Source organism: Schistocerca serialis, chromosome 5 (assembly GCF_023864345.2).
Source record: "Schistocerca serialis cubense isolate TAMUIC-IGC-003099 chromosome 5, iqSchSeri2.2, whole genome shotgun sequence".
Taxonomy (NCBI): domain Eukaryota; kingdom Metazoa; phylum Arthropoda; class Insecta; order Orthoptera; family Acrididae; genus Schistocerca; species Schistocerca serialis.
In genome coordinates this window covers 80558443-80583708 of record NC_064642.1, presented here as the reverse complement: position 1 = coordinate 80583708, position 25266 = coordinate 80558443, and the positions used below count along the sequence as shown (strand labels likewise).

The window sequence follows — 25266 nt, the reverse complement described above, 5'->3', positions numbered from 1 at the left end:
CTTGGCCAATTTCGGTTGAAAAAACTCGATATTTGCTACGGGACTTCGTGGAATATTCCACTTCAGTCCCTATAGTTTCATGAAGTTTCGACATGTGGCGGCTCTATACGTAACCTTCAAAATGGCATCTGTAACTGACGTGCGTTCCAAGTAGAGAGCTGCCATTGAGTTTCCTGTGGCGAAAACCACAGCATCGCAGATATTCATAGGCGTTTGCAGAATGTCTACGGAGATCTGGCAGTGAACAAAAGCACGACGAGTCGTTGGGCGAGGGGTCTGTCATCACCGTAACAAAGTCGCGCGAGCCTGACCGATCTCCCGGCCGGCCGACTCCTGTAGTGCTGGAACGTGCGGACACTCTCATTCGAGGTGGTCTCAATTAAACACCTCGCTGCACAACAGGCGTCTCTGTTGGTTGTGCTCACAAAAAATTTCATTGGATTGTTCTCCCTCATCCGTCCTACAGACCGAATTTCGCACCTTCCGACTTCCATCTATTTGGTGTTTGGTCCAATGAAGGATACACTTCACGGGAAGCAGTATGTGGATGATGAGGAGGAAACGTTGGCTCCGACGTCGACTAGTAGAGTGATAGCATGCGGGAATACATGACCTCCTAACACGATGGCGTAAGGCCGTCGCACTGAAAAGAGATAATGCTGAGAAATAGGGCTTTGTAGCCAAAAGAGTGGGGAATAATGTGGTTTATTGGAATCCTGAATAAAACCAACCTGCTTTCAGAAAACATTTGTTGCATTACTTATTGAAAACACCTAGTGTATGAGGGCGAACACTGCTCAGAAGCAAAAGCCCTCCTTTTGAAAACCTCTCTCTCTTGCTTTGGGATTTGAGGGCTGACAATAACTGTCAGTATTCACTGTTTGGCCCTTAGAAGTGTAATGAATCAACACTAGACCTCTCATATGCCAAAGCACTGTCATCTTCAACTTTTGCGCAGAAGCTTACCTTTTGAACATTCTTGTTGTAGGTGAAGAGGGCTGTTTCTACACCATGCTCTGCCACTTACTCTGTAGCTTGTAGTGGTGGACCTACATCTCATCAAAGGTTTGCTATGAGACTGAAGTGGCCCATCCTCTTCAAACAACCGCAAATGTGATTTCAGCGTTTACAAACGTTCCTGTTTGTGTTCGCCTGGTGGCACTGTAGCCAATTAGTATAAACATCGCGATAGTTTAGCCACGGTTCAGCACTTGCAATTTTCCATGGATCTCTAATGATCAACACATGCACAGTATCACCAATTCTGGTACGACGATCGCGAATTATTCAGTTGGCTCCTGTCCGTTTTCGAAATGGACGGCCTACCAAACGGCTCTTCATCACAGATAGATACAAGATTCACCGAATCGTAAATTTTTTTGTTTACTAAGACATCCATCGCCACAGTTTGGCTGCATTCTGTGAATAATCTCCACAACGTTGGTCCCTTCAGAAAACAGAAAACAAATCATACCTTCCGTTACTTCTTTCTTGGTACATTTTTGGCGTGGCTATTGTGTTTCGTCCTCGCCACGCTCAGCACAACCGCCTCTAGTGATTAGTATGGCTTGCGAGTGAATGGCGTTTCGAATCCCAGTGACCGCCCTCACACTTTTCTGTAGTGAACAGTTCTGGAACGGCGTCCGCTCGTCTGTGTAAGACTCTCAGCAACGTAAGACTCAGTGTGCAACTGCCTAACAAAATACACTGTGTGACGAAAAAGAGTGAAGATGAGGAGAAAACGAAGTGGAACTTCATAGGTTGAGAGCGTATGTGATGTTATTTTAGTTATTACGAAATCGAGTAAAATTTAAAAATAATTTGGCAATATGAGTCCACTTGTAAGTATAAAGTTGCAGCCTCTCTGGTCTGGAGACATACACTGATTCGGATGTGAATGGTGTCATAAAGGCATAGTACCTTCTCCTGAGGCAATCTCGCCACTAGTCCTTTACACCCTAGACAGTGTTATTGGCTTCCGAGCTGGTCCGATACGTGTTGTATTGGGGGCAGATCTGGGTGTCTTCCTGGCCACGGGAGTAACTCATCATCAGGCAGACAATTAGAGATATTAGCCACACATGGACGAGCATTGTCCCATTGAAAAATGGTAACATGGTACTGCCGTGTGAGAGGTAACACACGTTCATGACGTACCGTTTTGGAGTTAGAGTTTCCTCAGTGATATGATTGATTTGAAGTCATATCAGATGGATCCCTACCCCCATACCATGACACCGGGAATAACGCCGCATTGCCTCTCCTAAAGATTAGAAGAACAGGACTTTTCCTACCGAGGGAGGTGGACCAGTGGTTAGCACACTGGACTCGCATTCGGGTGGACGGCGGTTCAAATCTGCGTCCGGCCGTCCAGATTTAGGTTTTCCGTGATTTCCCTAAATCGCTTCAGGCAAATGTCAGGATGGTTCCTTTGAAAGGGCACGGCCGACTTCCTTCCTCCATCCTTGCCTAATCCGATGGGACCGATGACCCCGCTGTTTGGTCCCCTCCAACAGATCAACCAACCAACCAACCAACCAAGGACTCTTCCTCAGATCGCCGCCATATTCGTCTACTCATCCTGGGTAGTACAGAAACGCGACTCATTGCTGAACGCTGTGCGACGCCATTCACCAACAGTCCATGATTCCCGTTCACGGCACCGTTCCAAACACAGCCGTTTGTTTTGTAACTTTAACAGCAGCCCACGCATGGGGCGGTAACTCACTAGTCCGTCTGCTACTGGCCTCCGACCAGTGGTGCCGAAGACACAGAATGTAGAAAGAAGGCCACTGCATTTTCTTGGATGGCAAACGCAGATATGTAGGGTTTACGATGAGCTTCGTGCTCATACACCGATCCTCCCTTGTAATGGTTAGACGTCATTCATCGGAACCTTAACGGCAAGTATCCCTGCCCTCACGTTTTCATTTAAATGCCAAATCCAAAGGCATCCAAATCTGGACACTGCACGATTCAGCCAGCCAGCCAAACGGAGAGCCACAATGGGACCTCTTCCAAACTCTGTCTGGTGCTGATAACATGAATAGCCAGTAACACGAGTAGCCAGCATATCCGTGTCCTTCACATCAATCACTCAAAATCTGGCGCTGTTCGCAACCAAGACTAAATATAATCAACTCTAAGGCACTCTTATGGCCGTTCTGTCACAGAGAATTGCAACTCTAATGATTTCCATACCCACTGGTGATGCATAAGTGTACGAAGCTACATTGAGATCTGACTATCCGTTCTGGGTACTTCACCTTTTTCGCCAGGCATTGTGTGTAGCAAATGTGACACTCAAGCAGCTGAAGAGCCTTCAAATCGAAACCCTTACACCAGTCACAAGACATTTTTTTACCTCGTTAATATCCACTGATGGAAGACGGGTCACGCTAGAAACTCTCCACTAGCTGATATGTCAAGGCCCTTTCCACACACTTGCCCCACGCGCTCGTAGTTACAGCGAAAACGTGTGTAGTAAGCACTCCTACCAGGAATTGGTAATCACGCGTCCTTAATAGCTACTGAGGCAATTTCTGGTTTCTCCCTCTTACCGGCTGTGCTGACCCGTGCTCCATCAGCCACGATACGGTGCGTGGTGGAGCGTGCCTTGTGCCACTACTAGTCATTTGCTTTCCTATTCCACTCGCAAATGGAGAAAGGGAAAAACGACAATCTAACTGTATCCGTACGAACCCTAATTTCTCTTATTATGTCTTCGCGAGTTATAATAAGTTGGCGGTAGAAGAATCTTTTTGCAGTCTCCCGTAAAAGTCGGTCCTTTCAAATTTCTCAATAGTGTTTTGCAAAAATAATGTCTTGTTCCCTCCAAGGATTCTCATTTGAGTTCGCGCAGCATTTACGTAATAGTCACGTGTCGATCGAACCTGCTGGTAACAAATCTAGCAGCATGCCTCTCAGTTGTTTCAATGTCTTTGTTTAATCCGATCTGGTGGGGAGCCCAGACACGCGAGCAGTACTCAAGCATGAGTCGAAGAAGTGTTCTGTAAGCAGTCTGCTTTCTAGATGAGCTGCACTTTCTTAGATATCTCGCAGTAAATTTAAGTCGACCATTCGCGCACACGAGCTGGGTCGCTAATGATCTCTTTTGTAGCTGAGTTAAAAGTCTGTTACTGGACAGCTTACTGCTACAAACTGCGATAAATATTTTGAAACTGCCTTGACGATTAATGTAGAACAATGAGACGCCTTTTGGCAGAGTCAGCCGTCACTCATCCGCAGCGTGGAGAGCAGCGCAAGGTCGTCACCTAAAGGCACGAACTCGATGGCTACGCAAGAGCTGATTCAGCGGCTCCTGTTACTCGCGCACGGCAACAAACAAAACCATCACGTGTGCCTAGCCGGGATACGCAGTCGCTCTTGGCTAATAGAATACTGTTGCCAAAACAGTGCCCGACTTCGCTATAACGACAATAGTATGCGAAGAGCTGATTCGTGCAAGAGACGTGTCCGAACCCACCCAGTTCTTTAAACGTGTCGTACAGTTTATTTCTCTGTGCATTTATTTTAAAAATACTTCCGAAAATTCTTTTCGAAAGTAATTCCCTCTGATTCCTCCAAGGGCGGCTAAGAAATTTATCCACGGGTGGCAAGACTCCAAAATTATCATTTTTGATGTAAATGAGTTTGCCAATTTCGAGACGTGTCATTCTACAAGAACTAAATATTGTAGGTGACAGAAAAATTTTATTGTATCTCATGGAGTTAGGTTTAGCAGAACCATGTGACATCACTTCCAGAAATGTATAAGAATTCTGTACTGAATAAAATCTCTGTACTCCAGCTTCCAGGAGAGGGCAATGCCCACACTTGTCCTCTCCCCCCGCCCCCCTGCCCCCCAGCAGACGCCTATGGATTCATCATTTATATAAGGAAGATAAAATAACAGATCCCAGTAACTACGGCCACATTTCGATCGCCCCTGTAACATAAATTACTACTCAAATGGTTCAAATGGCTCTGAGCACTATGGGACTTAACTGCTGTGGTCATCAGTCCCCTAGAACTTAGAACTACTTAAACCTAACTAACCTAAGGACATCACACACAACCATGCCCGAGGCAGGATTCGAACCTGTGACTGTAGCGGTCGCGAGGTTCCAGACTGTAGCACCTAGAACCGCTTGGCCACCCCGGCCGGCTACTATTCAAAGCACTGCCAACGAAGCTAGAGGAGCAAATTGATCGCTTGCATGGGGAATATTTAGCGGGCTTCAAACGCTACTGGCCAATAAAATTGCTACACCAAGAAGAAATGCAGATGATAAACGGATATTCATTAGACAAATATATTATGCTAGACCTGACGTGTGATTACATTTTCACGCAATTTGGGTGCATAGATCCTGAGAAATCAGTACCCAGAACAACCACCTCTGGCCGTAATAACGGCCATGATACGCTTGGGCATTGAGTCAAACAGAGCTTGGATGGCGTGTACAGGTACAGCTGCCCATGCAGCTTCAACACGATTCCACAGTTCATCAAGAGTAGTGACTGGCGTATTGTGACGAGCAAGTTGCGCGGCCACCATTGACCAGACTTCTTCAAATGGTGAGAGATCTGGAGAATGTGCTGGCCAGGGCAGCAGTCGAACATTTTCTGTATCCAGAAAGGCCCGTACAGGACCTGCAACATGCGGTAGTGCATTATCCTGCTGAAATGTAGGGTTTCGCAGGGATCGAATGAAGGGTAGAGCCACGGGTCGTAGCACATCTGAAATGTAACGTCCACTGTTCAAAGTGCCGTCAATGCGAACAAGAAGTGACCGAGACGTGTAACCAATGGCATCCCATACCATCACGCCGGGTGATACGCCAGTATGGCGATGACGAATACACTCTTCCAATGTGCGTTCAACGCGATGTCGCCAAAGACGGATGCGACCACCATGATGCTGTAAACAGAACCTGGATTCATCCGAAAAAATGACGTTTTCATTCGTGCACCCAGGTTCGTCGTTGAGTGCACCATCGCAGGCACTCCTGTCTGTGATGCAGCGTCAAGGGTAACCGGAGCCATGGTCTCCGAGCTGATAGTCCATGCTGCTGCAAACGTCGTGGAACTGTTCGTGCAGATGGTTGTTGTCTTGCAAACGTCTCCATCTGTTGACTCAGGGATCGAGACGTGGCTGCACGATCCATTACAGCCATGTGGATAAGATGCCTGTCATCTCGACTGATAGTGATACGAGGTCATTGGGATCCAGCACGGCGTTCCGTATTACCCTCCTGAACCCACCGATTCCATATTCTGCTAACAGTCATTGGATCTCGACCAACGCGAGCAGCAATGTGGCGATACGATAAACCGCAGTTGCGATAGGCTTCAATCCGACCTTTATAGTCGTTATACTAGAACTGACATGTGATTACATTTTCACGCAATTTGGGTGCATAGATCCTGAGAAATCAGTACCCAGAACAACCACCTCTGGCCGTAATAACGGCCTTGATACGCCTGGGCATTGAGTCAAACAGAGCTTGGTTGGCGTGTACAGGTACAGCTGCCCATGCATCTTCAACGCGATACCACAGTTCATCAAGAGTAGTGACTGACGTATTCTGACGAGCCAGTTGCTCGGCCACCATTTACCGGACGTTTTCAATTGGTGAGAGATCTAGCGAATGTGCTGGCCAAGGCAGCAGTCGAACATTTTCTGTATCCAGAAAGGCCCGTACAGGACCTGCAACATACCTGCAACATGCAGCAGTGCATTATCCTGCTGAAATGTAGGGTTTCGCAGGGATCGAATGAAGGGTAGAGCCACGGTTCGTAAAACATCTGAAATGTAACGTCCACTATTCAAAGTGCCGTCTATGCGAACAAGAGGTGACCGAGACGTGTAACCAATGGCACCCCGTACCATCATGCCGGGTGATACGCCAGTATGGCGATGACGAATACACGCTTCCAATGTGCATTCACCAAGATGTCGCCAAACACGGATGCGACCATCATGATGCTGCAAACAGAACCTGGATTCATCCGAAAAGTTGACGTTTTACCATTCGTGCACCTAGGTTCGTCGGTGAGTACACCATCGCAGGCGCTCCTGTCTGTGATGCAGCTTCAAGGGTAACCGCAGCCATGGTCTCCGAGCTGATAGTCCGTGCTGCTGCAAACGTCGTCGAAATGTTCGTGCAGATGGTTGTTGTCTTGCAAACGTCCCCATCTTTTGACTCAGGGATCGAGACGTGGCTGCACGATCCGTTACAGCCATGCAGATACGATGCCTACCATCTCGACTGCTAGTGATACGAGTCCGTTGGGATCCAGCACGACGTTCCGTATTACCCTCCTGAACCCACAGATTCCATATTCTGCTAACAGTCATTGGATCTCGACCAACGCGAGCAGCAATGTCGCGATGCGATACACCGCAATCGCGATAGGCTACAATCCGACCTTTATCAAAGTCAGAAACGTGATGGTACGCATTTCTCCTCCTTACACGAGGCACCACAATAACGTTTCACCAGGCAACGCCGGTCAACTGCTGTTTGTGTATGAGAAATGGGTTGAAAACTTTCCTCATGTCAGCACGCTGTAGGAGTCGCCACCGGCGCCAACCTTGTGTGAATGCTCTGAAAAGCTAATCATTTGCATATCACAGCATCGTGTTCCTGTCGGTTAAATTTCACGTCTGTAGCACGTCATCTTCGTGGTGTAGCAATTTTAATGCCCAGTAGTGTAATAGGATGATTATGCTCGGAGTGGATGTGGAGACTGAAACGTGTACGGTACCGAAAGACTGTTCCTGCGAAGATCTGATAATAGTTTTTTAGGCTTCAATATAGCATTCAATTCGGTCGACAGGGAAGCGCTATCGACATACCGACAGAATTCGGAGTGGGCGCCAAAACAATAACAATTATCAAGCTAACGTTAATGTCGACCTGTTTGAAGACAGTTTATGGCGGAGCTTTCGAAGGTGGTCAGATAGGATGATGGGCTGCTTCTGATTTCTTGAGCTGTGTTTTGGGGAAGTTCATTTGCGACTAATGAAAAGAACTGGACAGGTTAAGGCCTATCAACAAAGTATGTGTTGAAGAACCATAAATGGTACCTTGAATTCGCTGACAATATGGCAGTCCATTCTACGAATACAGGTAACGGAGCTACCGAGAAGATAAACATACTGAAACAAAAAACAGAAAGGGTCGATGCCAAATTTCTTTCAAAAAACAAAATATGTAACACTCACCGAAGCTGTCCCTCGTGACCTAAAGACAGAGCACGGTAAGGCTGAAAGAGCTTATAGCTTTAAATATGTTGGGGAAATCGAACACCTGAAAACTAACGAAAGAAATGTCAGCAACTGGATGAGAAAATGTAGCCAATGTCTTTCGTAGGACACATGCTTTATACAAGAGAAAGTACTCCTTAAGGCCAGTAAAACTAAAACACTACAACACTGGTATTAAAACAGTGTGTCTGTATATTAGTGAACGCCTTTAAATGACAGGATTGTCGAGACGGAGAGACGTCGAGAAATTCGAGAGAAATGTTCTCTGCAAGATAATGTGTCTAAAGAGCAGGAATAGTTGGTTACACAATACGAGGAAGGAATATGACAGATTAATCGAGAGTATTAGAAAAAAAAGACTAAAATTTTATGGACCTCTGCGTATGATGGATAAATCGAAGCTGACATCACAAGTTTTCCTAATTGACAGCAGACCCAAATTGTCCGACAAATAGTTCAAGGAGGTGAGACAGTCTCTTGAGCGTGTTGGATTAAATCGAAGACACCCCACATCAGGCAAAGTATAGATCAGCGATTACCAGCGTTAAAGGCTTCAAAGGTGAACAGAAACTGAACAGGTGAAAGACATACGAAAGCAGATAGACTGCCAGAGGAAGAATGCAAATTTTGCGCTGCAAAGAAGGCTGCAAAACAGGACCACCTAACGTGGTCTTTAATGGCTATTATAGAATTTAAAAAATATCTTCATTGTTAAATATTGTAACTTTTCATCTCAATTACGTTAAAGAATGATGTTCTAATATTCCTACAGAAGTACTTGAGTGATGTTACAGTTGAGTTACCGGTACGTAATTAATAACTGCACATTTGTGCTACCTAAAGATGATAATACACGTAACTGCGTTAGTGACAAGCAACCGTGCTTCCCCAAGCATTCTAATCTGTGTATCTTGGCTCAAGTATCAGGTCTGATGCTTGATCGAATTCCGATTATGCTCGCTTGTGCAATCGTTGAAGCGTGGGCATGCTGGATTATTTATATCAAGAATAGGGAGGCTTGTAGAAGCATTCATCAATGACTGGTTTGATTTAATGTTTATTTAGTCCTGTTAAAATACATCCTGTATAAAGGTTGTATAATTTGTCAAATGAAAAAATACAATATTACGTAGAGAGAGAAAGAGAAGAAATCAGCAGTTCTATGAGGCAGTTTGCGTAGCCTGTCCACCGAGAATAGTTAATATGGAAATAATATTTACGTTTCTTTACCCACTCTTTACTCCATATACCTATCACGTTTCCTTTTTTTGTTTTTCTCACGCTACAAGCAAAAAGGCTGCCAAAGCCAGCGCTTCGTTGCATGAGATCGACATTTCCCGTAAAAGACTCACACGTTAGGTCTACAAGCATGCTTGAACCACATGGAGACGAGGGTTTGTGCATGCTTATGCAATCACGCTTTCGCATTGTGCTTGTCAAGCATACAGTTATCTGTGTTACCATCTTAGGATATTTCCTCTAGAGCCAACAATGATACTAATCTAATTCAAGTACAGCAAGTCATTATAGACGCTTGACTATTTATATCCTAGAAGTAGGTATTTCTCATTCCCTCCCAAAATAGACAGATGGAGAAATATTCCAATTGGGAATGTAGTGGAGAGGATTTCAATTCTGTCAGTTGTCTTACAACCGAGAGAAAGCTTCAGAAACCGCCGGTAGGGACCTTACGCTTTTGGACTTGACATCTACTAGTTATTTCGATTGTTGACATGTGGACCAAAACTCCCAGTACAGATATCAATAGTGTTTCCCACACTTTGACTGACCTATAATAATATACGAAAGAAAAAACTTGCCATTGTAAGAGCTGCCATTATATTACACCAAGAGAGTGTGAAATTTCCATATCATCAATAATATTCTCAACAGTCCTAGAGGATGTTTTCAGCTCCTTAAACTGAGGAAGTCAGTCAAGTATACGCTTAATGTAAAATATCTGAACCAGTTTTGTTTTGCTGATGAAGTTGTTCTGTTTGCTTCTAGAGCGAATGAACTTCAATAAGCATGGAAATACTTAGCACTGCAGGTTTGAAAGTAGGCTTGAAAATAAATTATAATAAGTCTAAAATAAGTACAATAGATACATCAGTAATAAAATATTAAATAGCCGCAATGAAGTCATAGAAGCAGTAATCGAGTTTTTGGTCTTAAGACACTTGAAAGCAACAACTGAATGAACAGCAAAGACAGGGTAAAAGTGGTGTAGAGTGCTTTACTTTAAACTGAATGAATTTCCACCCAAATTTCTAACGTGTCTAGAACGGGAACTTCACAGCCAGCGCGTGTTAGCAGTTTAACTTCACTTTAATGAGACATGGACCTTCATTGCAAAGCAATTCCAAAATCCAGATGCAGATCGACAATATTTTCGAACCGGAGTGAAAACTTAACAGTGGCAATGAGTTTGTTTCATGAACCCAATTCCTTGTCTAAGTAAAGTGACTTGACACTTTCTACTTAGCTTGCAGTACATGTATCTTATTACTTTTGTGAATATTAAGCAAAGCCAGTTATTTGTAAATACCTTCTGTTCATTTCTGTACTGACTTTTACAGTAACAGAGGAAATAAACACACAAAAATAACAATTTTCTCAGAGAAAAAATGGGAAATTCAAAGATATATGCACGCACCATGGTATAAATATGCATTTTAACATAAATGTTTTAGATGTTGGGGAAACAGATAGACAGCCCAATATTATAATAGAGGAATCCAAAATGTGTTTTTAGTAATATACCATTAGCCCGACCGGTTGGCTGTGTGGTCTGACGGACAGCTTTCCGGGTGGGAAGGAGCGCCTGGTCCCCGGCACAAATCCGCCTGGTAGATTTGTGTCGAGGTCTGGCGAACCGGCCAGTCTGTGGATGGTTTTTAGGCAGTTTTCCATCTGCCTGGGTGACACTATGTCGGCGATTGCTGTGCAAACAAGTTCTCCACGTACGTGTACACCACCATTACTCTACCATGCAGACATAGGGGCTACACTCGTCTGGTGTGAGACATTCCCTGGGGGGTCCACCGGGGGCTGAACCGCACAATAACCCTGGGTTTGGTGTGGGGCGGCGGAGGGGTGAAGTGGACTGCCGTAGTCATCGTGGGATTGTAGACGGCTGCGGCGGGGACGGAGCCTCTCCGTCATTTCTAGGTCCCTGGTTAACATACAGTACAATATAGCATTTATTTATTTTGTGATGCAAAAAACGCAAAGAAAAAGGCAAGCTTTATGTGAAATTGACATCACACGAGACACTAACAAACTCAGCTTTGAATGGCTGAAATCCAAACAACAAACAAATTTCTGGAAGAAGACAGTTGCTGAAGCAGCCTCCTAACATTTAGGTACTTTTAGAGGTGTCAAGACAAATGTACATCGATGATCATTAGCATTGCACACCTACAGAATTAAATGTACAATCAAAAGCCAGTTCCTTTAAAGTATTTTATGCTTACAAATTACTCATGAATCATTTCATTTACTATGTCACAATATTCCTGCATTTCTGTGACAAACCTTCTGGTTCAGCAAAAGAATCATCATTTGCAGTACCCTGGGCTTTATTTAGCAAGCCTCATATGAGCTCACAGCACACAAATGACCATCTTCAGAATTATACTCCTTCCTATGCACATCATCATCATGCACTTGATATCCACAGGTGGATAAATGCCTCCTCTAAACTTTTTCGTGCATTCCACTGAGTATTTCCATGCTTAATTGATGGGCTATTGGAGGAAAGATCAGAGTATTTAGTTCCTGAATTTAATTTGAATGTCCCTGCTCCTTCCTGTGAAGTGAATTGACAAGACATTGTTGATGGTCATTCGTCCATTAAATGTGACCCTTTGAAGTTCTCCATGGGTGCTTTTCATTAGATGTGGGCAATTTATAGCTATCTTGCTTCCCTGTAGCCTTTTCTTTCACTCCAAGATCATAGATAACATAGATAAATAAAAAGAGTTTACCATTTTCCATTACATTTGTAAGTGATCTGTGAGCCTGTGCATCTGTGTAAAACACTTGTGAAAAGTTTTATCTTGTTGTTACGTGCTGTTTCAATTAAGATGTCAGGCAAGTTTTTACTACAGCAAATATTAAGTTCCACTCTCATTTATTGCATGTATTGTAGCGTTGCTCTTGGGGGACAAAACGAAAAAGAATTGTTATTTTATAATTTTTTTGAAAAATGTCGAAAAATTGAATATTTAGATGGGCCACTTGGCAACAGAATCAGGGATTGATTACACTATTATAATAACATACGTTGAGCATTAAATACCTGGTTGGATTATTTTGAATAAGAGCAGCAGATTGATTTATTTGAGATCGTTCGGAAGAAACATCATATTGTGCGTTTTTATAGTCACGATGTAGTCATACCCATAACAACACTAAGGGACCAGAAGATTTATAGACTTTAAAAGAAATGCAACACTACACAATTAAAAAAAAAGAGCTGATTCAGAAATAATAGGAAAACAATAATGTTCCTTCTGCCTCATGTTGCGTTTGGCCCATCAGCATGATCGTAATTTCTGGTGATGAACGAACACAAATAATTAACATTCCAGTAAATGAGGAGATGAAAATCATCAAGGTTAATTTACTAAAATAAGCACACTTATCTTTAACACATGTTTTTTAATGGTGCATACCTTTTCATATTAAATTACAGTAGATGACCGTTGTGGTTAAATACTTTATACATAACAGTCAAAATGTCCTCTTGATGCTGTCTGTTTGTAATCAGTTACAAGAAACTACATGTTTTCTGATTGGAAAAATAACAATTAGCATATTTACTGAATATTTTCACATAAAATATAAAATACCAATGCGGAACACAGCACGTCCGCATCAACCTTTCATGGAATACAAACAGTAAAAAATGAGGTGCCCAATGCCTCATTGTCTTGAAACAACAGAATTCTTTTTTATATCGTTAATTGATACATGTACATAGAGATTTACAGGTGCCGCATAAGAATGGCAAAGATAAAGAATAATAGATTCTGTCGCTGTGATGCGATGGTTCATTTCTTTTACTTTACAATTGTTCGATAACTTTAGGCCATCAGGCATTTACTATTGAGCATATATTAATGTTTGTGAGGTGAAAATTACTAATATTACAGTATGGAGCATGAAAAGAATAACAGAAGTCTGTATGCCCTGTCATTAACACAATTGTATGTTCCAGTTAACTGTGTAAATAATATGGAGCACACTGGAGAATAGTCATAGACATAGTGCAGAAAATTTATTGTTCTAACTGTCTAATTAGATCTGTGGGAGGTAGCACAATTCATTAGAAACAGGACAACAATGAACACACTGTGAGATATACCGACACCATCATTACAATTGATAAAAAAGATTTTGAAGAGAACAAACTTTCTACCAATACTTGATGCATGATTTCCTTTATCACTTAGTATTTGTTGTCCTTGTTCCCATGTTCTCCAGCTAAGATTTCTCTCATGAATCAAACAAGTTTGTCATTCTTCTTATATATTCAACATTGATGCAATTTATTCAGTGGTGTTCTAGCTTGAATTATCTTGTAAGCAACCATTAAAGCCAAGATTTTTATGTAATAGCAACATGCAAAATATATACATATTAATGCAATGAAAATGGTTAAAATGTGTTGGGAAATATATATTGTCATAAAATATTTTATTAAATATTTTACAAAGAAACAATAGTTTCAATTGAAATCAACTTCTGAATTACACCATGGCCTACTATATTATATTGATATGCTCACAGATGTCCCAGAAACATGAAAAGCACATTAATTATTTATTTATTTGGTCCAGGAAATCAATTTAATATGTTGTTTTCACATATGGGACAAGAGGTAAAAAACTGATTTACGATTACAGTAGACACTATGACCACATGATCAACTTAATACAAGTACAGTACATCGTAATATAAACTTACATACTTCACTGCATGTACATATAATAGCTTTAGTTATTAAGTGAGAATATATAATCAAATTATATTATAAAGTGGCATAATACATAATTAACAATATTTAATAAATGAGATTTACTTAATATGGTGTTCCAGAAATTCAGAGACAGAGCAGAAGCAGTGTCAAGCAAGGATTGTTTCATCTTTGCATTAAATGTATTTAATGTCAGTAAGCATTTTACATAAGAGGGCAAATGATTATCCAAAATAACTCCAGTATGATTTACTTCTCTTTTGCATAAGTTTGTACTTACCATCTTTAGATGTAGGCTAAGGTTCAGCCTAGATTCATATGCATGTAAATCAGAGTTTTGTTGGAAGATGTTTCCATTTTTTAAGTCTTGTGAAAATTAGTCTACATACAACCATTTTATAGTATGTATGTACAAATGTATGCATGTATGTTCATTCCACGTCTCCTCATAAAGCACTGGATGGTCTTAATCAGCATTGGTAAACATATAACTTACTGTCTGGAAATCATCACTGTGGGGGCAAGAACCACCTAACTTCAAAGGGGTGGGGGTGGGGGTGTAGCCCATGACGTGTCGGTACTCATTCTTTAATCAGCCAGCATTTGAGAATGTGAGTGCTTAGGGACTTGCAACAGAACTGACACACAATTTGAAACCCTTAAGAAATTTCTTCTGCTTGATGACCCCCACAAAATTATAAAAGGAGGAAAGTTCATTGTTTACTATATTTTTGCTGTTCATGCAGTAAATGTGTCACATCAAGCATGATGTTTTGATTTATTATTTCTTCACTACTAACTGTATTCATAACACACTAATAGACAGTTACCACAAAATGTACCAGCAAAATTATATCACTTTATGGCAGATAGTTCAGAAGATATGATTTCATAAACATTGAGTTGTGTGAAAACTGCTGCATCAAGCAAGACATTTAAATTTATTACTTCTTTGCTAATAACTCTATTCACAACACTTTTTGCAGAGAGTATCCACATCTGTGATTGAATGTACCTAGAAAAATATCTCATTGTATGACACAGAGTTTAGGAGCTATGGCCTCAAATACAGAGATACATGAAATCTACCACATCATGCATGAAATTTTTAATTTATTACTTCTGTACTACTAACACTGTTCACAGCACATTTTTCAGACAGTGACCACACATACCACTGGACACACCTGCAAAATTATATCATTGTACAGAACATAGTTCAGGAGTTACGATGTCCTAAACATTAAGTTGCATGAAAATGAAACTGCATGTCGAAATTCAATAGAGATACAGGTAAAACTTGTCTACAAATACATGTGAAATGTATTAAGTGTATGTGAAATATATTTGACATGTCCTTACATGGGCAAAGACATGGATAAAAAACTCATACTAATTCCCTGGAACAATTTCAGCCAAATTTGGTACACATGTTACTTACTTATCGGATCCATGGAACATGAAATTAACTACTATCTAATGTGGAAAGAAAAACAGCCTCCACATTGGGATGAATGGGGGGGGGGGGGAGGGGGGGGGGGGAGAGAAGGAGATGGACACATAATGATGGGGAAGGAGGAGATGGGCACAGATATGGGAGAGGAGGGGATGGACAGAGGGGGTGGGGGGGGGGGGGGAGGAGAAGTGAACTGAGAGAGAAAAGAGGAGAAGGTGGACAGAGAAAGGAAAGAGGAGACAGACAGAGGCAGGGAGTAAGAGATTGGCAGAGAGTTGGGGAATAAGGAGTTGGGCTAGAGGGGAGGAGCAGGAGGACAAAGAGAGGAGGGAGGAAGATGTGGATTAATAGAAGGCTGGAATAACTACATACCCAAAAATGCTGGATATTCAGCTAGTAACTACATAAAAATAGAGATGTCCACTACAGCCCAGATTTTGTTCCCTAGTGAACACCCAAGCCCAAAGAAGAATAATAGGGGTATATTTTGCTTTTGCAACTATTCTGAAATAGGTTGTGTGTTTCATTTAACTGAGCACACTGCAGTGTCTGTCTAAACATTTGTCTTTCTCTTCAGTTCAGAATTATTACTTCAGCTTGGCACCATGTTATGCTCCCAGGCAACACTGTGAGAACAAATTCTTTAGAATATGAACACAGTTCATCATGCTTATATTTTAATCACATTTTCTGTCTTGTTGTCAAATCAGTTTTGAATGAAAACTCTGGCTCTCACATACTTCCTTCATTATAATCCCCAGTTAGATCCTTACTATGTTAAATGTGGCAATGAAATTTATTTGTTTGTTTTCTATTTTTTTTTTTTTTTTACAGACAACAGCTTCCTTCTTCGTTTTCTTCGTGTAAAGAAGTTTAGTTTACCAATGGCTCAACAGGTCCTACTGAAATACCTAAATTTTAAGAAGACATTCTCATACTTAGTACCAAAACTTGACCCATTAGACTCACGAGTAGATGAGCTTATCAGACGTGGGTATGTAAAATCAATATGCAGTTATATGTTGACTCCTCTTTTACTAAAGTGAATTTCATAAAACTGAACCAATTGCATTCTCCACAGATTCATGTTTGTTTTACCAAGAAGGGACAAAAATGGTCGTAGGGTGATTTTCTATGCAGCAGGTATGCAAGTTTCAGATTAAAGTAATGATAAAGATGATAATAATAATAATAATAATAACTTTAGTAATATTAATATTCTGAAAGAACTTTGCTTTCCATTATTCTGCAGTAATAAATGTATAGCATATTTTACCATGCACAAGATACACTTCTTCATTATGGAGTGCCAAATTGGAATAGATAACTCTTTTATCAATGAAATTTTGGAACATTAGCTGAAAAATTTCTCCTGCAGTGTGAACTATGTAGATTATTTTTTAAAGGTAAGCTGGATCCAAAGAAGCATACAATTCAGGATGTAGGGCGAGTATTCATGATGACATATGAGGCTCTTATGGAAGATGAAGACAACCAAGTGCTGGGGGTAACACACATTGGTGATATTTCCAATTTCTCACCATCACTCATTACCTTCCTTACACCAACGGAGTTTGCAACCATTGTTAAGTGGGGAGAGGTAAGACATTTGTGACTGTGTAGCAGAGCTTTAAATAAGGTAAATGTGACTTTTCAATTGTACAGCTGTGATGAGATGCTGAATATTAATGAGACAACTGTCATTTACCTGATATCAATGTAGATAATTTAAGGTATTATAGAGATTTCAAAAGTAGAAACACAATAAATTTCTGTGTAAAACTGCTTTAAATTTAAGATGATAGTTATGCTCAGTTGTTTACAACTGAATTCACTGAACAGGTACTACCGACACATATACTTTATGTAATTTATTTTTGAATTTACAGCAATCAGTGCCAATGAGGCACAAAGAAGTTCATTTACTAAATGTTCCTGCCCCAGTGCGATATGTGTATGACTTTGCACGAACAAGACTGAGCGACAAGATAAAGAACAGAATTACAGTAAGTACATTTTATCATGTTTACAATTTGTTTTTACTATTATAATAGCAATAAGTTCTCATTGACTGAGTTTATTGTTCTAATTTCTTTTTGAATTTTCCTCTGTCGCTTGGCCTTGCTTGAATAATCAAAATAAGTGGCACAAAATTTAATCTGAACTGCCATATCTTTAGATATTTTTTGACTCTTCTTTCTGTACCCTTTAACAATTTTGCTAAAATGTTGCACCATTAGTTATTACAACACATATAATTAAAATACTGAACAACATTACATATTAGAGGAGGGAGAATCTGCCCCTAGTAGCTGGGTGGTCAGCGTGACGGAATGTCACACCTAATGGTCCGGTTTCGATTCCCGGTTGGGTCGGGGATTTTCTCCATTCAGGGACTGGGTGTTGTGTTGTCCTTATCACCATCATTTCATTCCCATCAACACACAATTCGCTGAAGTGGTTTCAACTCGAAAGACTTGCACCAGGCGAACGGTCTACCCGACGGGAGGCCCTAGCCACACAGCATTTCCAGAGGAAGGAGAATGGATGATCAAATCCACATTTAACTACACACAGACACCAAAGGAGCTGAACTATTTGAGAATATGTCACTTATTGATACAAAATATTTAATACCTCTTGAACTAAAGAACAAACTGTTTGATATTTACACAGTTCTACCCATGCATTTGTTACTTTCAGTACAATTTGCACCTATTTTATCATTTTCTATTAATCTGTCTAAAAGTGAACAAATGTCAGTACTGTATAAATCTTTCCCTCAACTACTTTTTATTAATTTGGACACTTGGAGCTGAGTGTTGTAACTGATGCAGCAAGTTCTACATCTACATCTACATACATACTCCGCAATCCACCATACGGTGTGTGGCGGAGGGTACCTCGTACCACAACTAGCATCTTCTCTCCCTGTTCCACTCCCAAACAGAACGAGGGAAACTCGCATGATGATCAAACCTACCAGCAACAAATCTAGCAGCACGCCTCGGAATTGCTTCTATGTCCTCCCTCAATCTGACCTGATTGGGATCCCAAACGCTCGAGCAGTACTCAAGAATAGATCGTATTAGTGTTTTATAAGCGGTCTCCTTTACAGATGAACCACATCTTCCCAAAATTTTACCAATGAACTGAAGATGACTATCTGGCTTCCCCACAACTGCCATTACATGCTTGTCCCACTTTATATCGCTCTGCAATGTTGCGCCCAAATATTTAATCGACGTGACTGTGTCAAGCACTAGACTACTAATGGAGTATTCAAACATTACAAGATTCTTTTTCCTATTCATCTGCATTACTTTACATTTATCTATATTTAGAGTTAGCTGCCATTCTTTACACCAATCACAAATCCTGTCCAAGTCATCTTGTATCCTCCTACAGCCACTCAATGATGACACCTTCCCGTACACCACAGCGTCATCAGCAAACAGCCGCACATTGCTATCCACCCTATCCAAAAGATCATTTATGTAGATAGAAAACAACAGTGGACCTACCACACTTCCCTGGGGCACTCCAGATGATACCCTCACCTCCGATGAACACTCACCATCGAGGACAACTTACTAGGTTCTATTACTTAAGAAGTCATGTTTGCCGATATTGTCTACTCTCTCTCTCTCTCTCTCTCTCTCTCTCTCTCCCCCTCTTTTCTTTCTTCTTTTTCTTTTTCAAAGTGGTGGACATTGTTGTATACCATAGTAGTAAACACTAACATAATATCTAATGCAGAAACAGCAGCCTCATTTTCTGATTACTAAAATTAACAAATATCATTGTATACCATGGAAGTAAACACTAACACAATATCTAATGCAGAAACAGCAGCCTCATTTTCTGATTACTAAAATTAACAAATATCGTACAGTCAGTTGCAACTGCACTAAGTAATGTACAGATTACCAGTTTCAGCTGCCTATAACCTTCTTTTGCTGCAGTAGTATACCATACATTAATTGTCACAATGCAGTTAATTGATAATCAGCAAAAATCAACATAACTATCCAACACTATTTCTATTCATTTTTATAGATGCGAGACAAAAGGCTACAGTAAAATAAACTGGAATCATTCCTATCACAGCAATGCCACTGATAATAGTGAAGGGTCATATACATCTTGAATGACGTACTTATTGCTGAGGCAATAACTATTTCAGCCCAGTAGATGTAGCTATTTATCTCAACTGTATCAAAACATATTTAAGTGTTGTACAGTACATGGTCCTTTTTTTTTTCTTTTTTTAATGAAGCACAGTTTGACAATTAGTATAACAACATCACATTAGAAAATGACTATAGCTTCGCAAAACTGGTAATGTGTGCATTATGTTGTGTAAATGTGACTCAATAAAAGCATCTGTAAAATAAAATCGTGGCAGTGACTGTTAAATACAATAGCAGATTGATTGCTTTTAGTGTGAGCTACCTGAATGTTAGCTCTAAGATTCTGTAATAAGTTATTTTAAATTTCTCTAACCCAGTAATGGCTGTGATAAGACACTACAATGTGAAACAATGAGACAACAAGCTCTGATCAGTTAAGCTTCATAGTGTCAAACAATCAATCAGCCCAGTTCATGCTCCATAAATGTCCTTCAAAATACTGTATAGAGAACTGGAGTTTTTATTGTTTGCAATATGAACTCACCATGACTCATTGCTTTAAGCATACACCAACATGAGTTATTTTCCCAGCAACCACAGCACAGCTACCTATTACCTGGAAAGGTATTTCTCATCCAAAATTGCATAACCAGTTTCAATAATCCAACTCAAAATTAATTTTTTTGTTAAATAAATGCTGGAGACTTAGCTATGAGACATGATTTATTAAGTAAACCACATCCATCCTATGCGGCTTATTACTCAATACAATCTCTTCCCTTTCAGATGCATGAGTCCTTGGGCAACCTTCAAAACACGGTAGGACTTGACATACTCCCTAAAGAGTATGGTGGACAAATACCTATGGATGAAATGATAGGTAAGATTTTATTTTTTAGAGATGTGATTCTCCTTTTAAAAAGTGATTCATTAACAGTAGATATGTTACACTGCAACTAACATATTCTTACCCGTTTAACAGTAATGACAGATGCTAGATTGAAAGAAAAAAAGAGGAAAGGAGGAAGTATGAATAATTAATTGCTGTTAGAAACAGAGAACTGATATCTAAGCATCTTACTTACAACAGTGTTCTTGTTACAGACAATAATTACAGTAATGAAAATGATTTTTATTGCAGATCTCTGGAAGAAGGAACTTGTTGCCAAAAGAGACACATTGTTGGCATTAGAAAATATGAAGATACTGAGTGACCAAGGAATAATCAGAAGAAAAAATACTCAGAATGGTAAACACCAAAGCATAATTGGGATTGAGGCTCTAAATGGCAGTTTTCGCAAACTTGAAGTGGATTGATAGGGAGCTGCCACAAACTCAAAATGAAATGAATCTATTCAATTTTGGGATTTATCATTCCTCAATTATCTACATATTCTAAAGACAAAAAAGTTTAGTTAAAATTATTTCTAAAGAGCTGCCTTAAAATTCTTTCAAAACTAAGCCAGCAGACAGTGAGAAGTAGCCAGTGATCCTTTCGTTAAAGCAAGGTTCCTCAGGGATTTGTGTACTGAAAAATAAAAAAAGCAAATGTGCTTAATGATATTATTTATTGTGCATGGATGTTAATGTTATCAAGGGAAAAGAAGGATGCTGCATTGTAGCTGGGTGCTGATTTTGATAATACTCATCTAGTGTGCAGTAGAGCTGGTAAATGCTAGTCCTGTCACTTTATCACAATCAGGCTCAGTGCATATCATGGTTGTTACATTTTAAGTACAATCTGTTCATTTTCTGTGAGAGCTTCCTCCTTTTTTTCTAGACATCAAGTACTGTCTGTTCATATCTTTAACTTTTTGTACTGAATGGTCATACATCTTATTTAATTTATAGTTGTAGAACATATACTGTAATGTAAATAAAATATTGAAATACTTGTATTTAAAAATACAAAACTGAATAAAAAAATAGTTTTTAATAGTGTTTGTATCCTGTAGCAAGAAAATAGCACATGTATTTTCTCTTACCTGTATCTTTAGATTGCAAGGATCACTAGTTAAATATGTAAGACATAAGGGATACTGTATGTTTAAAACAGACATACAAACAAATCATATTCAATCTGTTGCCAGGAACCTACCCTCCTATATAAAAGATACCAACTACTTCCTCCACCGACTCTCCACAGTTCCTGTCCCTTTATCACACGGTGCCCTGCTCGTCATTATTGATGCCACCTCCCTGTACACTAACATTCCTAATGCCCGTGCCCTTACCGCTATTGAACACTACCTTTCCCAGTGCCCAATGGATTCCAAACCAACAACCTCCTTCCTAGTTGCCATGACCAACTATATCCTCACCCACAATTACTTCTCCTTTGAAGGCATTACCTACAAACAAATCAGGGGTAGGCTATGCACACCTGCATGGCACCATCCTATGGCAACCTATTCAGGGCCATCTAGAGGAATGCTTCCTAAACACCCAGAATCCTAAACCCTTCACCTGGTTCAGTTTCATGGATGACATCTTTGCTATCTGGATTGAAGGTGAGGACACCCTATCTACATTCCTCCAGAACCTCAACAACTTCTCCCCATTTGCGTCACCTGGTCCTGCTCAACCCAACAAGCCATCTTCCTTGATGTTGACCTCCACCTCGAAGATTGATACATCAGTACCTCTGTCCATACCAAACCTAATAACCATCAGCAATACCTCCACTTCAACAGCTGCCACCTATTCCATACCAAGAAGTCCCTTCCATACAGCCTAGCCACCCATGGTCATTGAATCTGCAGTGGTGAGCAGTCCCTCTCAAAATATGCTGAGGGTCTCACTGAAGCCTTCACTGACTGTAATTATCCTCCCAATCTTGTACAAAAACAAATCTCCCGTGCCTTATCTTTCCAGTCTCCCACCACCTCCCAAAACCCCACCATCTGGCCACAGTGGAGCATTACCCTCATAACTCAGTACCATCCAGGACTGGAGCAACTGAATTACATTCTCTGCCAGGATTTTGATTGCCTCTTATCATGCTCTGAAATGAGAAATATCCTGTCCACTATCCTTCCCACACCTCCCACAGTGGTATTCAGCCATACACCAAACCCACACAATATACTTGTCCATCCTTACACAACCCCTCTTCCAAATCCCTTACCTCATGGCTCCTACCCCTGTAATAGACCTAGATGCAAGACCCATTCCATACATCCTCCCACCACCACCTATTCCAGTCCGGTCACTAACATCACCTATCCCATCAAAGGCAGGGCTACCTGTGAAACAAGTCATGTGGTCTACAAGCTAAGCTGCAACCACTGTGCTGCATTCTATGTAGGCATGACAACCAAAAAGCTGTCTGTCTGTATGAATGGCCACTGACAAACCGTGGCCAAGAAACAAGTGGACCACCCTGTTGCTGAACACACTGCCAAACATGATATCCTTCATTTCAATGACTGCTTCACAGCCTGTGCCATATGGATCCTTCCCACCAACACCAGCTTTTCTGAATTGTGCAGGTGGGAACTTTCCCTGCAATACATCCCATCTTTCCGTAACCCTCCTGGCCTCAACCTTCGTTAGTCGCTGTCCTCACCCATCCAGCCCCTTCCATGCTCCCACTCCATCACTACACAGCCATCGTTTCAGCCTCACATCCATTCTCTTTTTTATTTATGTTATTTTATTTTTTATTTATTTCTCTCTATTTCTCTCCTTTTCCACTCCTGCCCCCCCCCCCCCCCCATCCCCACCTCTCTCCCCTTTTGAAAACATTTCCCTTTTACCTCCTCCAAACAATAAAAGAAAAAAGTAATGAAATGTAATGGTAGAAAGCTATCAATGAAATCTTGGATGCTGAATGTACCACAGAGCATTCAGAACAAAACAGACTGTCTGCAGCTTGTGGTCTAGTGTCAAAATTGGGACTTTGTACAGGCACTGATGACTGTGCAGTTGAATGCCCTACAAACTAAACATCACAGAACAAAATGGAGTAAACTACAAAATAGCAAGAACATGTACCAACCCACAAGCATTTTGATATTAATCATTTATTTTTAGTTGTAGTTGTTTGTTGTTCCACAGAAGACTAGCCTTGTTAAAAATGCTTCTTACAAATTCATCCTGATTTATGTTTCTCATTGTTATGATAGACAGGTATGCACATGATTCAATCATGAGATTTTCATCACTGATGGCATACAGTATACCCACCACATGTCTTTTTCTTGTGATCTACATGAATTCACTTCCTTTCATTTCCACTGCAATTGTTAGTGACTATTTGTGCAGGCAGACAAAATACTTGAAGGAATTCTTCAAAAAAATAAAACAGGCAGTGAATAACTCCCTCACATAGGAGTCTAATCATATTTGCCAATCATTAATAAATATGTGGAAGAGCAATATCCCAGCTAAACTCCAGAGCACAGTTGAGGTGGTTGTAATTTCTTCATCCTTGTTAGCTTGTTAGGCTCAGATTTCAGCTTGCCATGACACATTATTTACATTGGAGGCTCAGCATTTCTGAATGGTATCTATTGCTATTTGCTTAATTTTTGTATGAGTATCCTGATAATTGTAAAAAAAAAAAAAAAAAAAAAAAAAAAAAAAAAATGCTTGACGTAGTCAACATCAGTTCCACCACACTATGCAATCTCGTATAGAATAAGTGATGAGAATCCATCAACTAATTTTCAGAAAGAAAAGTAAGGAAAGGTAATTGATTTCTAAATAGAAAATTAGTGTCTTTATTGTATATATATAATTCTGTTCTTCTTCCACTAACACTGTTTGAACCTTTGTTTACATGCAATACTAACCTGCAACAGAGATACATAAATACAGCTGTAAGAAGACAAAGTATCCAAATTCAATTCAGAAAGAAACTATCCATTAAGACAACAACTATATAAAGACAGAAATTACAGATAGTGCAACATACTAAGCCCAAGTTAAATGAGAAAAATATAGCAAAAATGAAAGAATGACAAGCTTTTAAAACCTAGAGTTACCTTCACTGGAAAAAGAGAGTGGAGGACATGGAGGAAATGGGGCTTTGCAAATGCAGACTAATAAACCAGAGGAAGACTTGAGAGAAATAATGGATAATGCCTGGTATTAAGATATCTCATGGCAATACAAAGTTACATTTAATTCAGACAGTATGCTGTAATGATGAAATGAAATTAAATTGCCCATCATTGTTACAAAACCCTCCAGCTGAAAAAGCATAAAGAAAGCTTACAGAATGTTGATTAAGATGAAGTTAACAATGAGCTTAATAAAAATGGAAATTTGCTCCCCAATATTTCATTTGTTCACACAAAACTCAATTTCTGTTAGTTCCTGCAGTCAGTCCCCTCTCTCTGCTCTCCTGTCTCCACTCCATTCTACCTTAGTGTCCCACTGAAATCTCATATGATATTGCTTTCTGTTCCTGCCT

The 25266-nt window shown here is 40.3% G+C and overlaps 1 protein-coding gene across 1 annotated transcript in view; it reads left to right on the top strand.

The window, feature by feature from the left end:
- LOC126480952 (clavesin-2) overlaps positions 1-21714 on the top strand; it is a 51160-nt gene extending 29446 nt beyond the window's left edge. The window contains exons 2-7 of the mRNA XM_050104379.1: positions 16549-16708; positions 16796-16857; positions 17121-17314; positions 17604-17720; positions 20634-20727; positions 20989-21714. Coding sequence (XP_049960336.1) covers positions 16549-16708; positions 16796-16857; positions 17121-17314; positions 17604-17720; positions 20634-20727; positions 20989-21164 — 803 coding nt within the window. The 3' untranslated portion in view covers positions 21165-21714. The remainder of the gene's footprint in view (positions 1-16548; positions 16709-16795; positions 16858-17120; positions 17315-17603; positions 17721-20633; positions 20728-20988) is intronic.
- The last annotated feature ends 3552 nt before the right edge of the window (positions 21715-25266 follow it).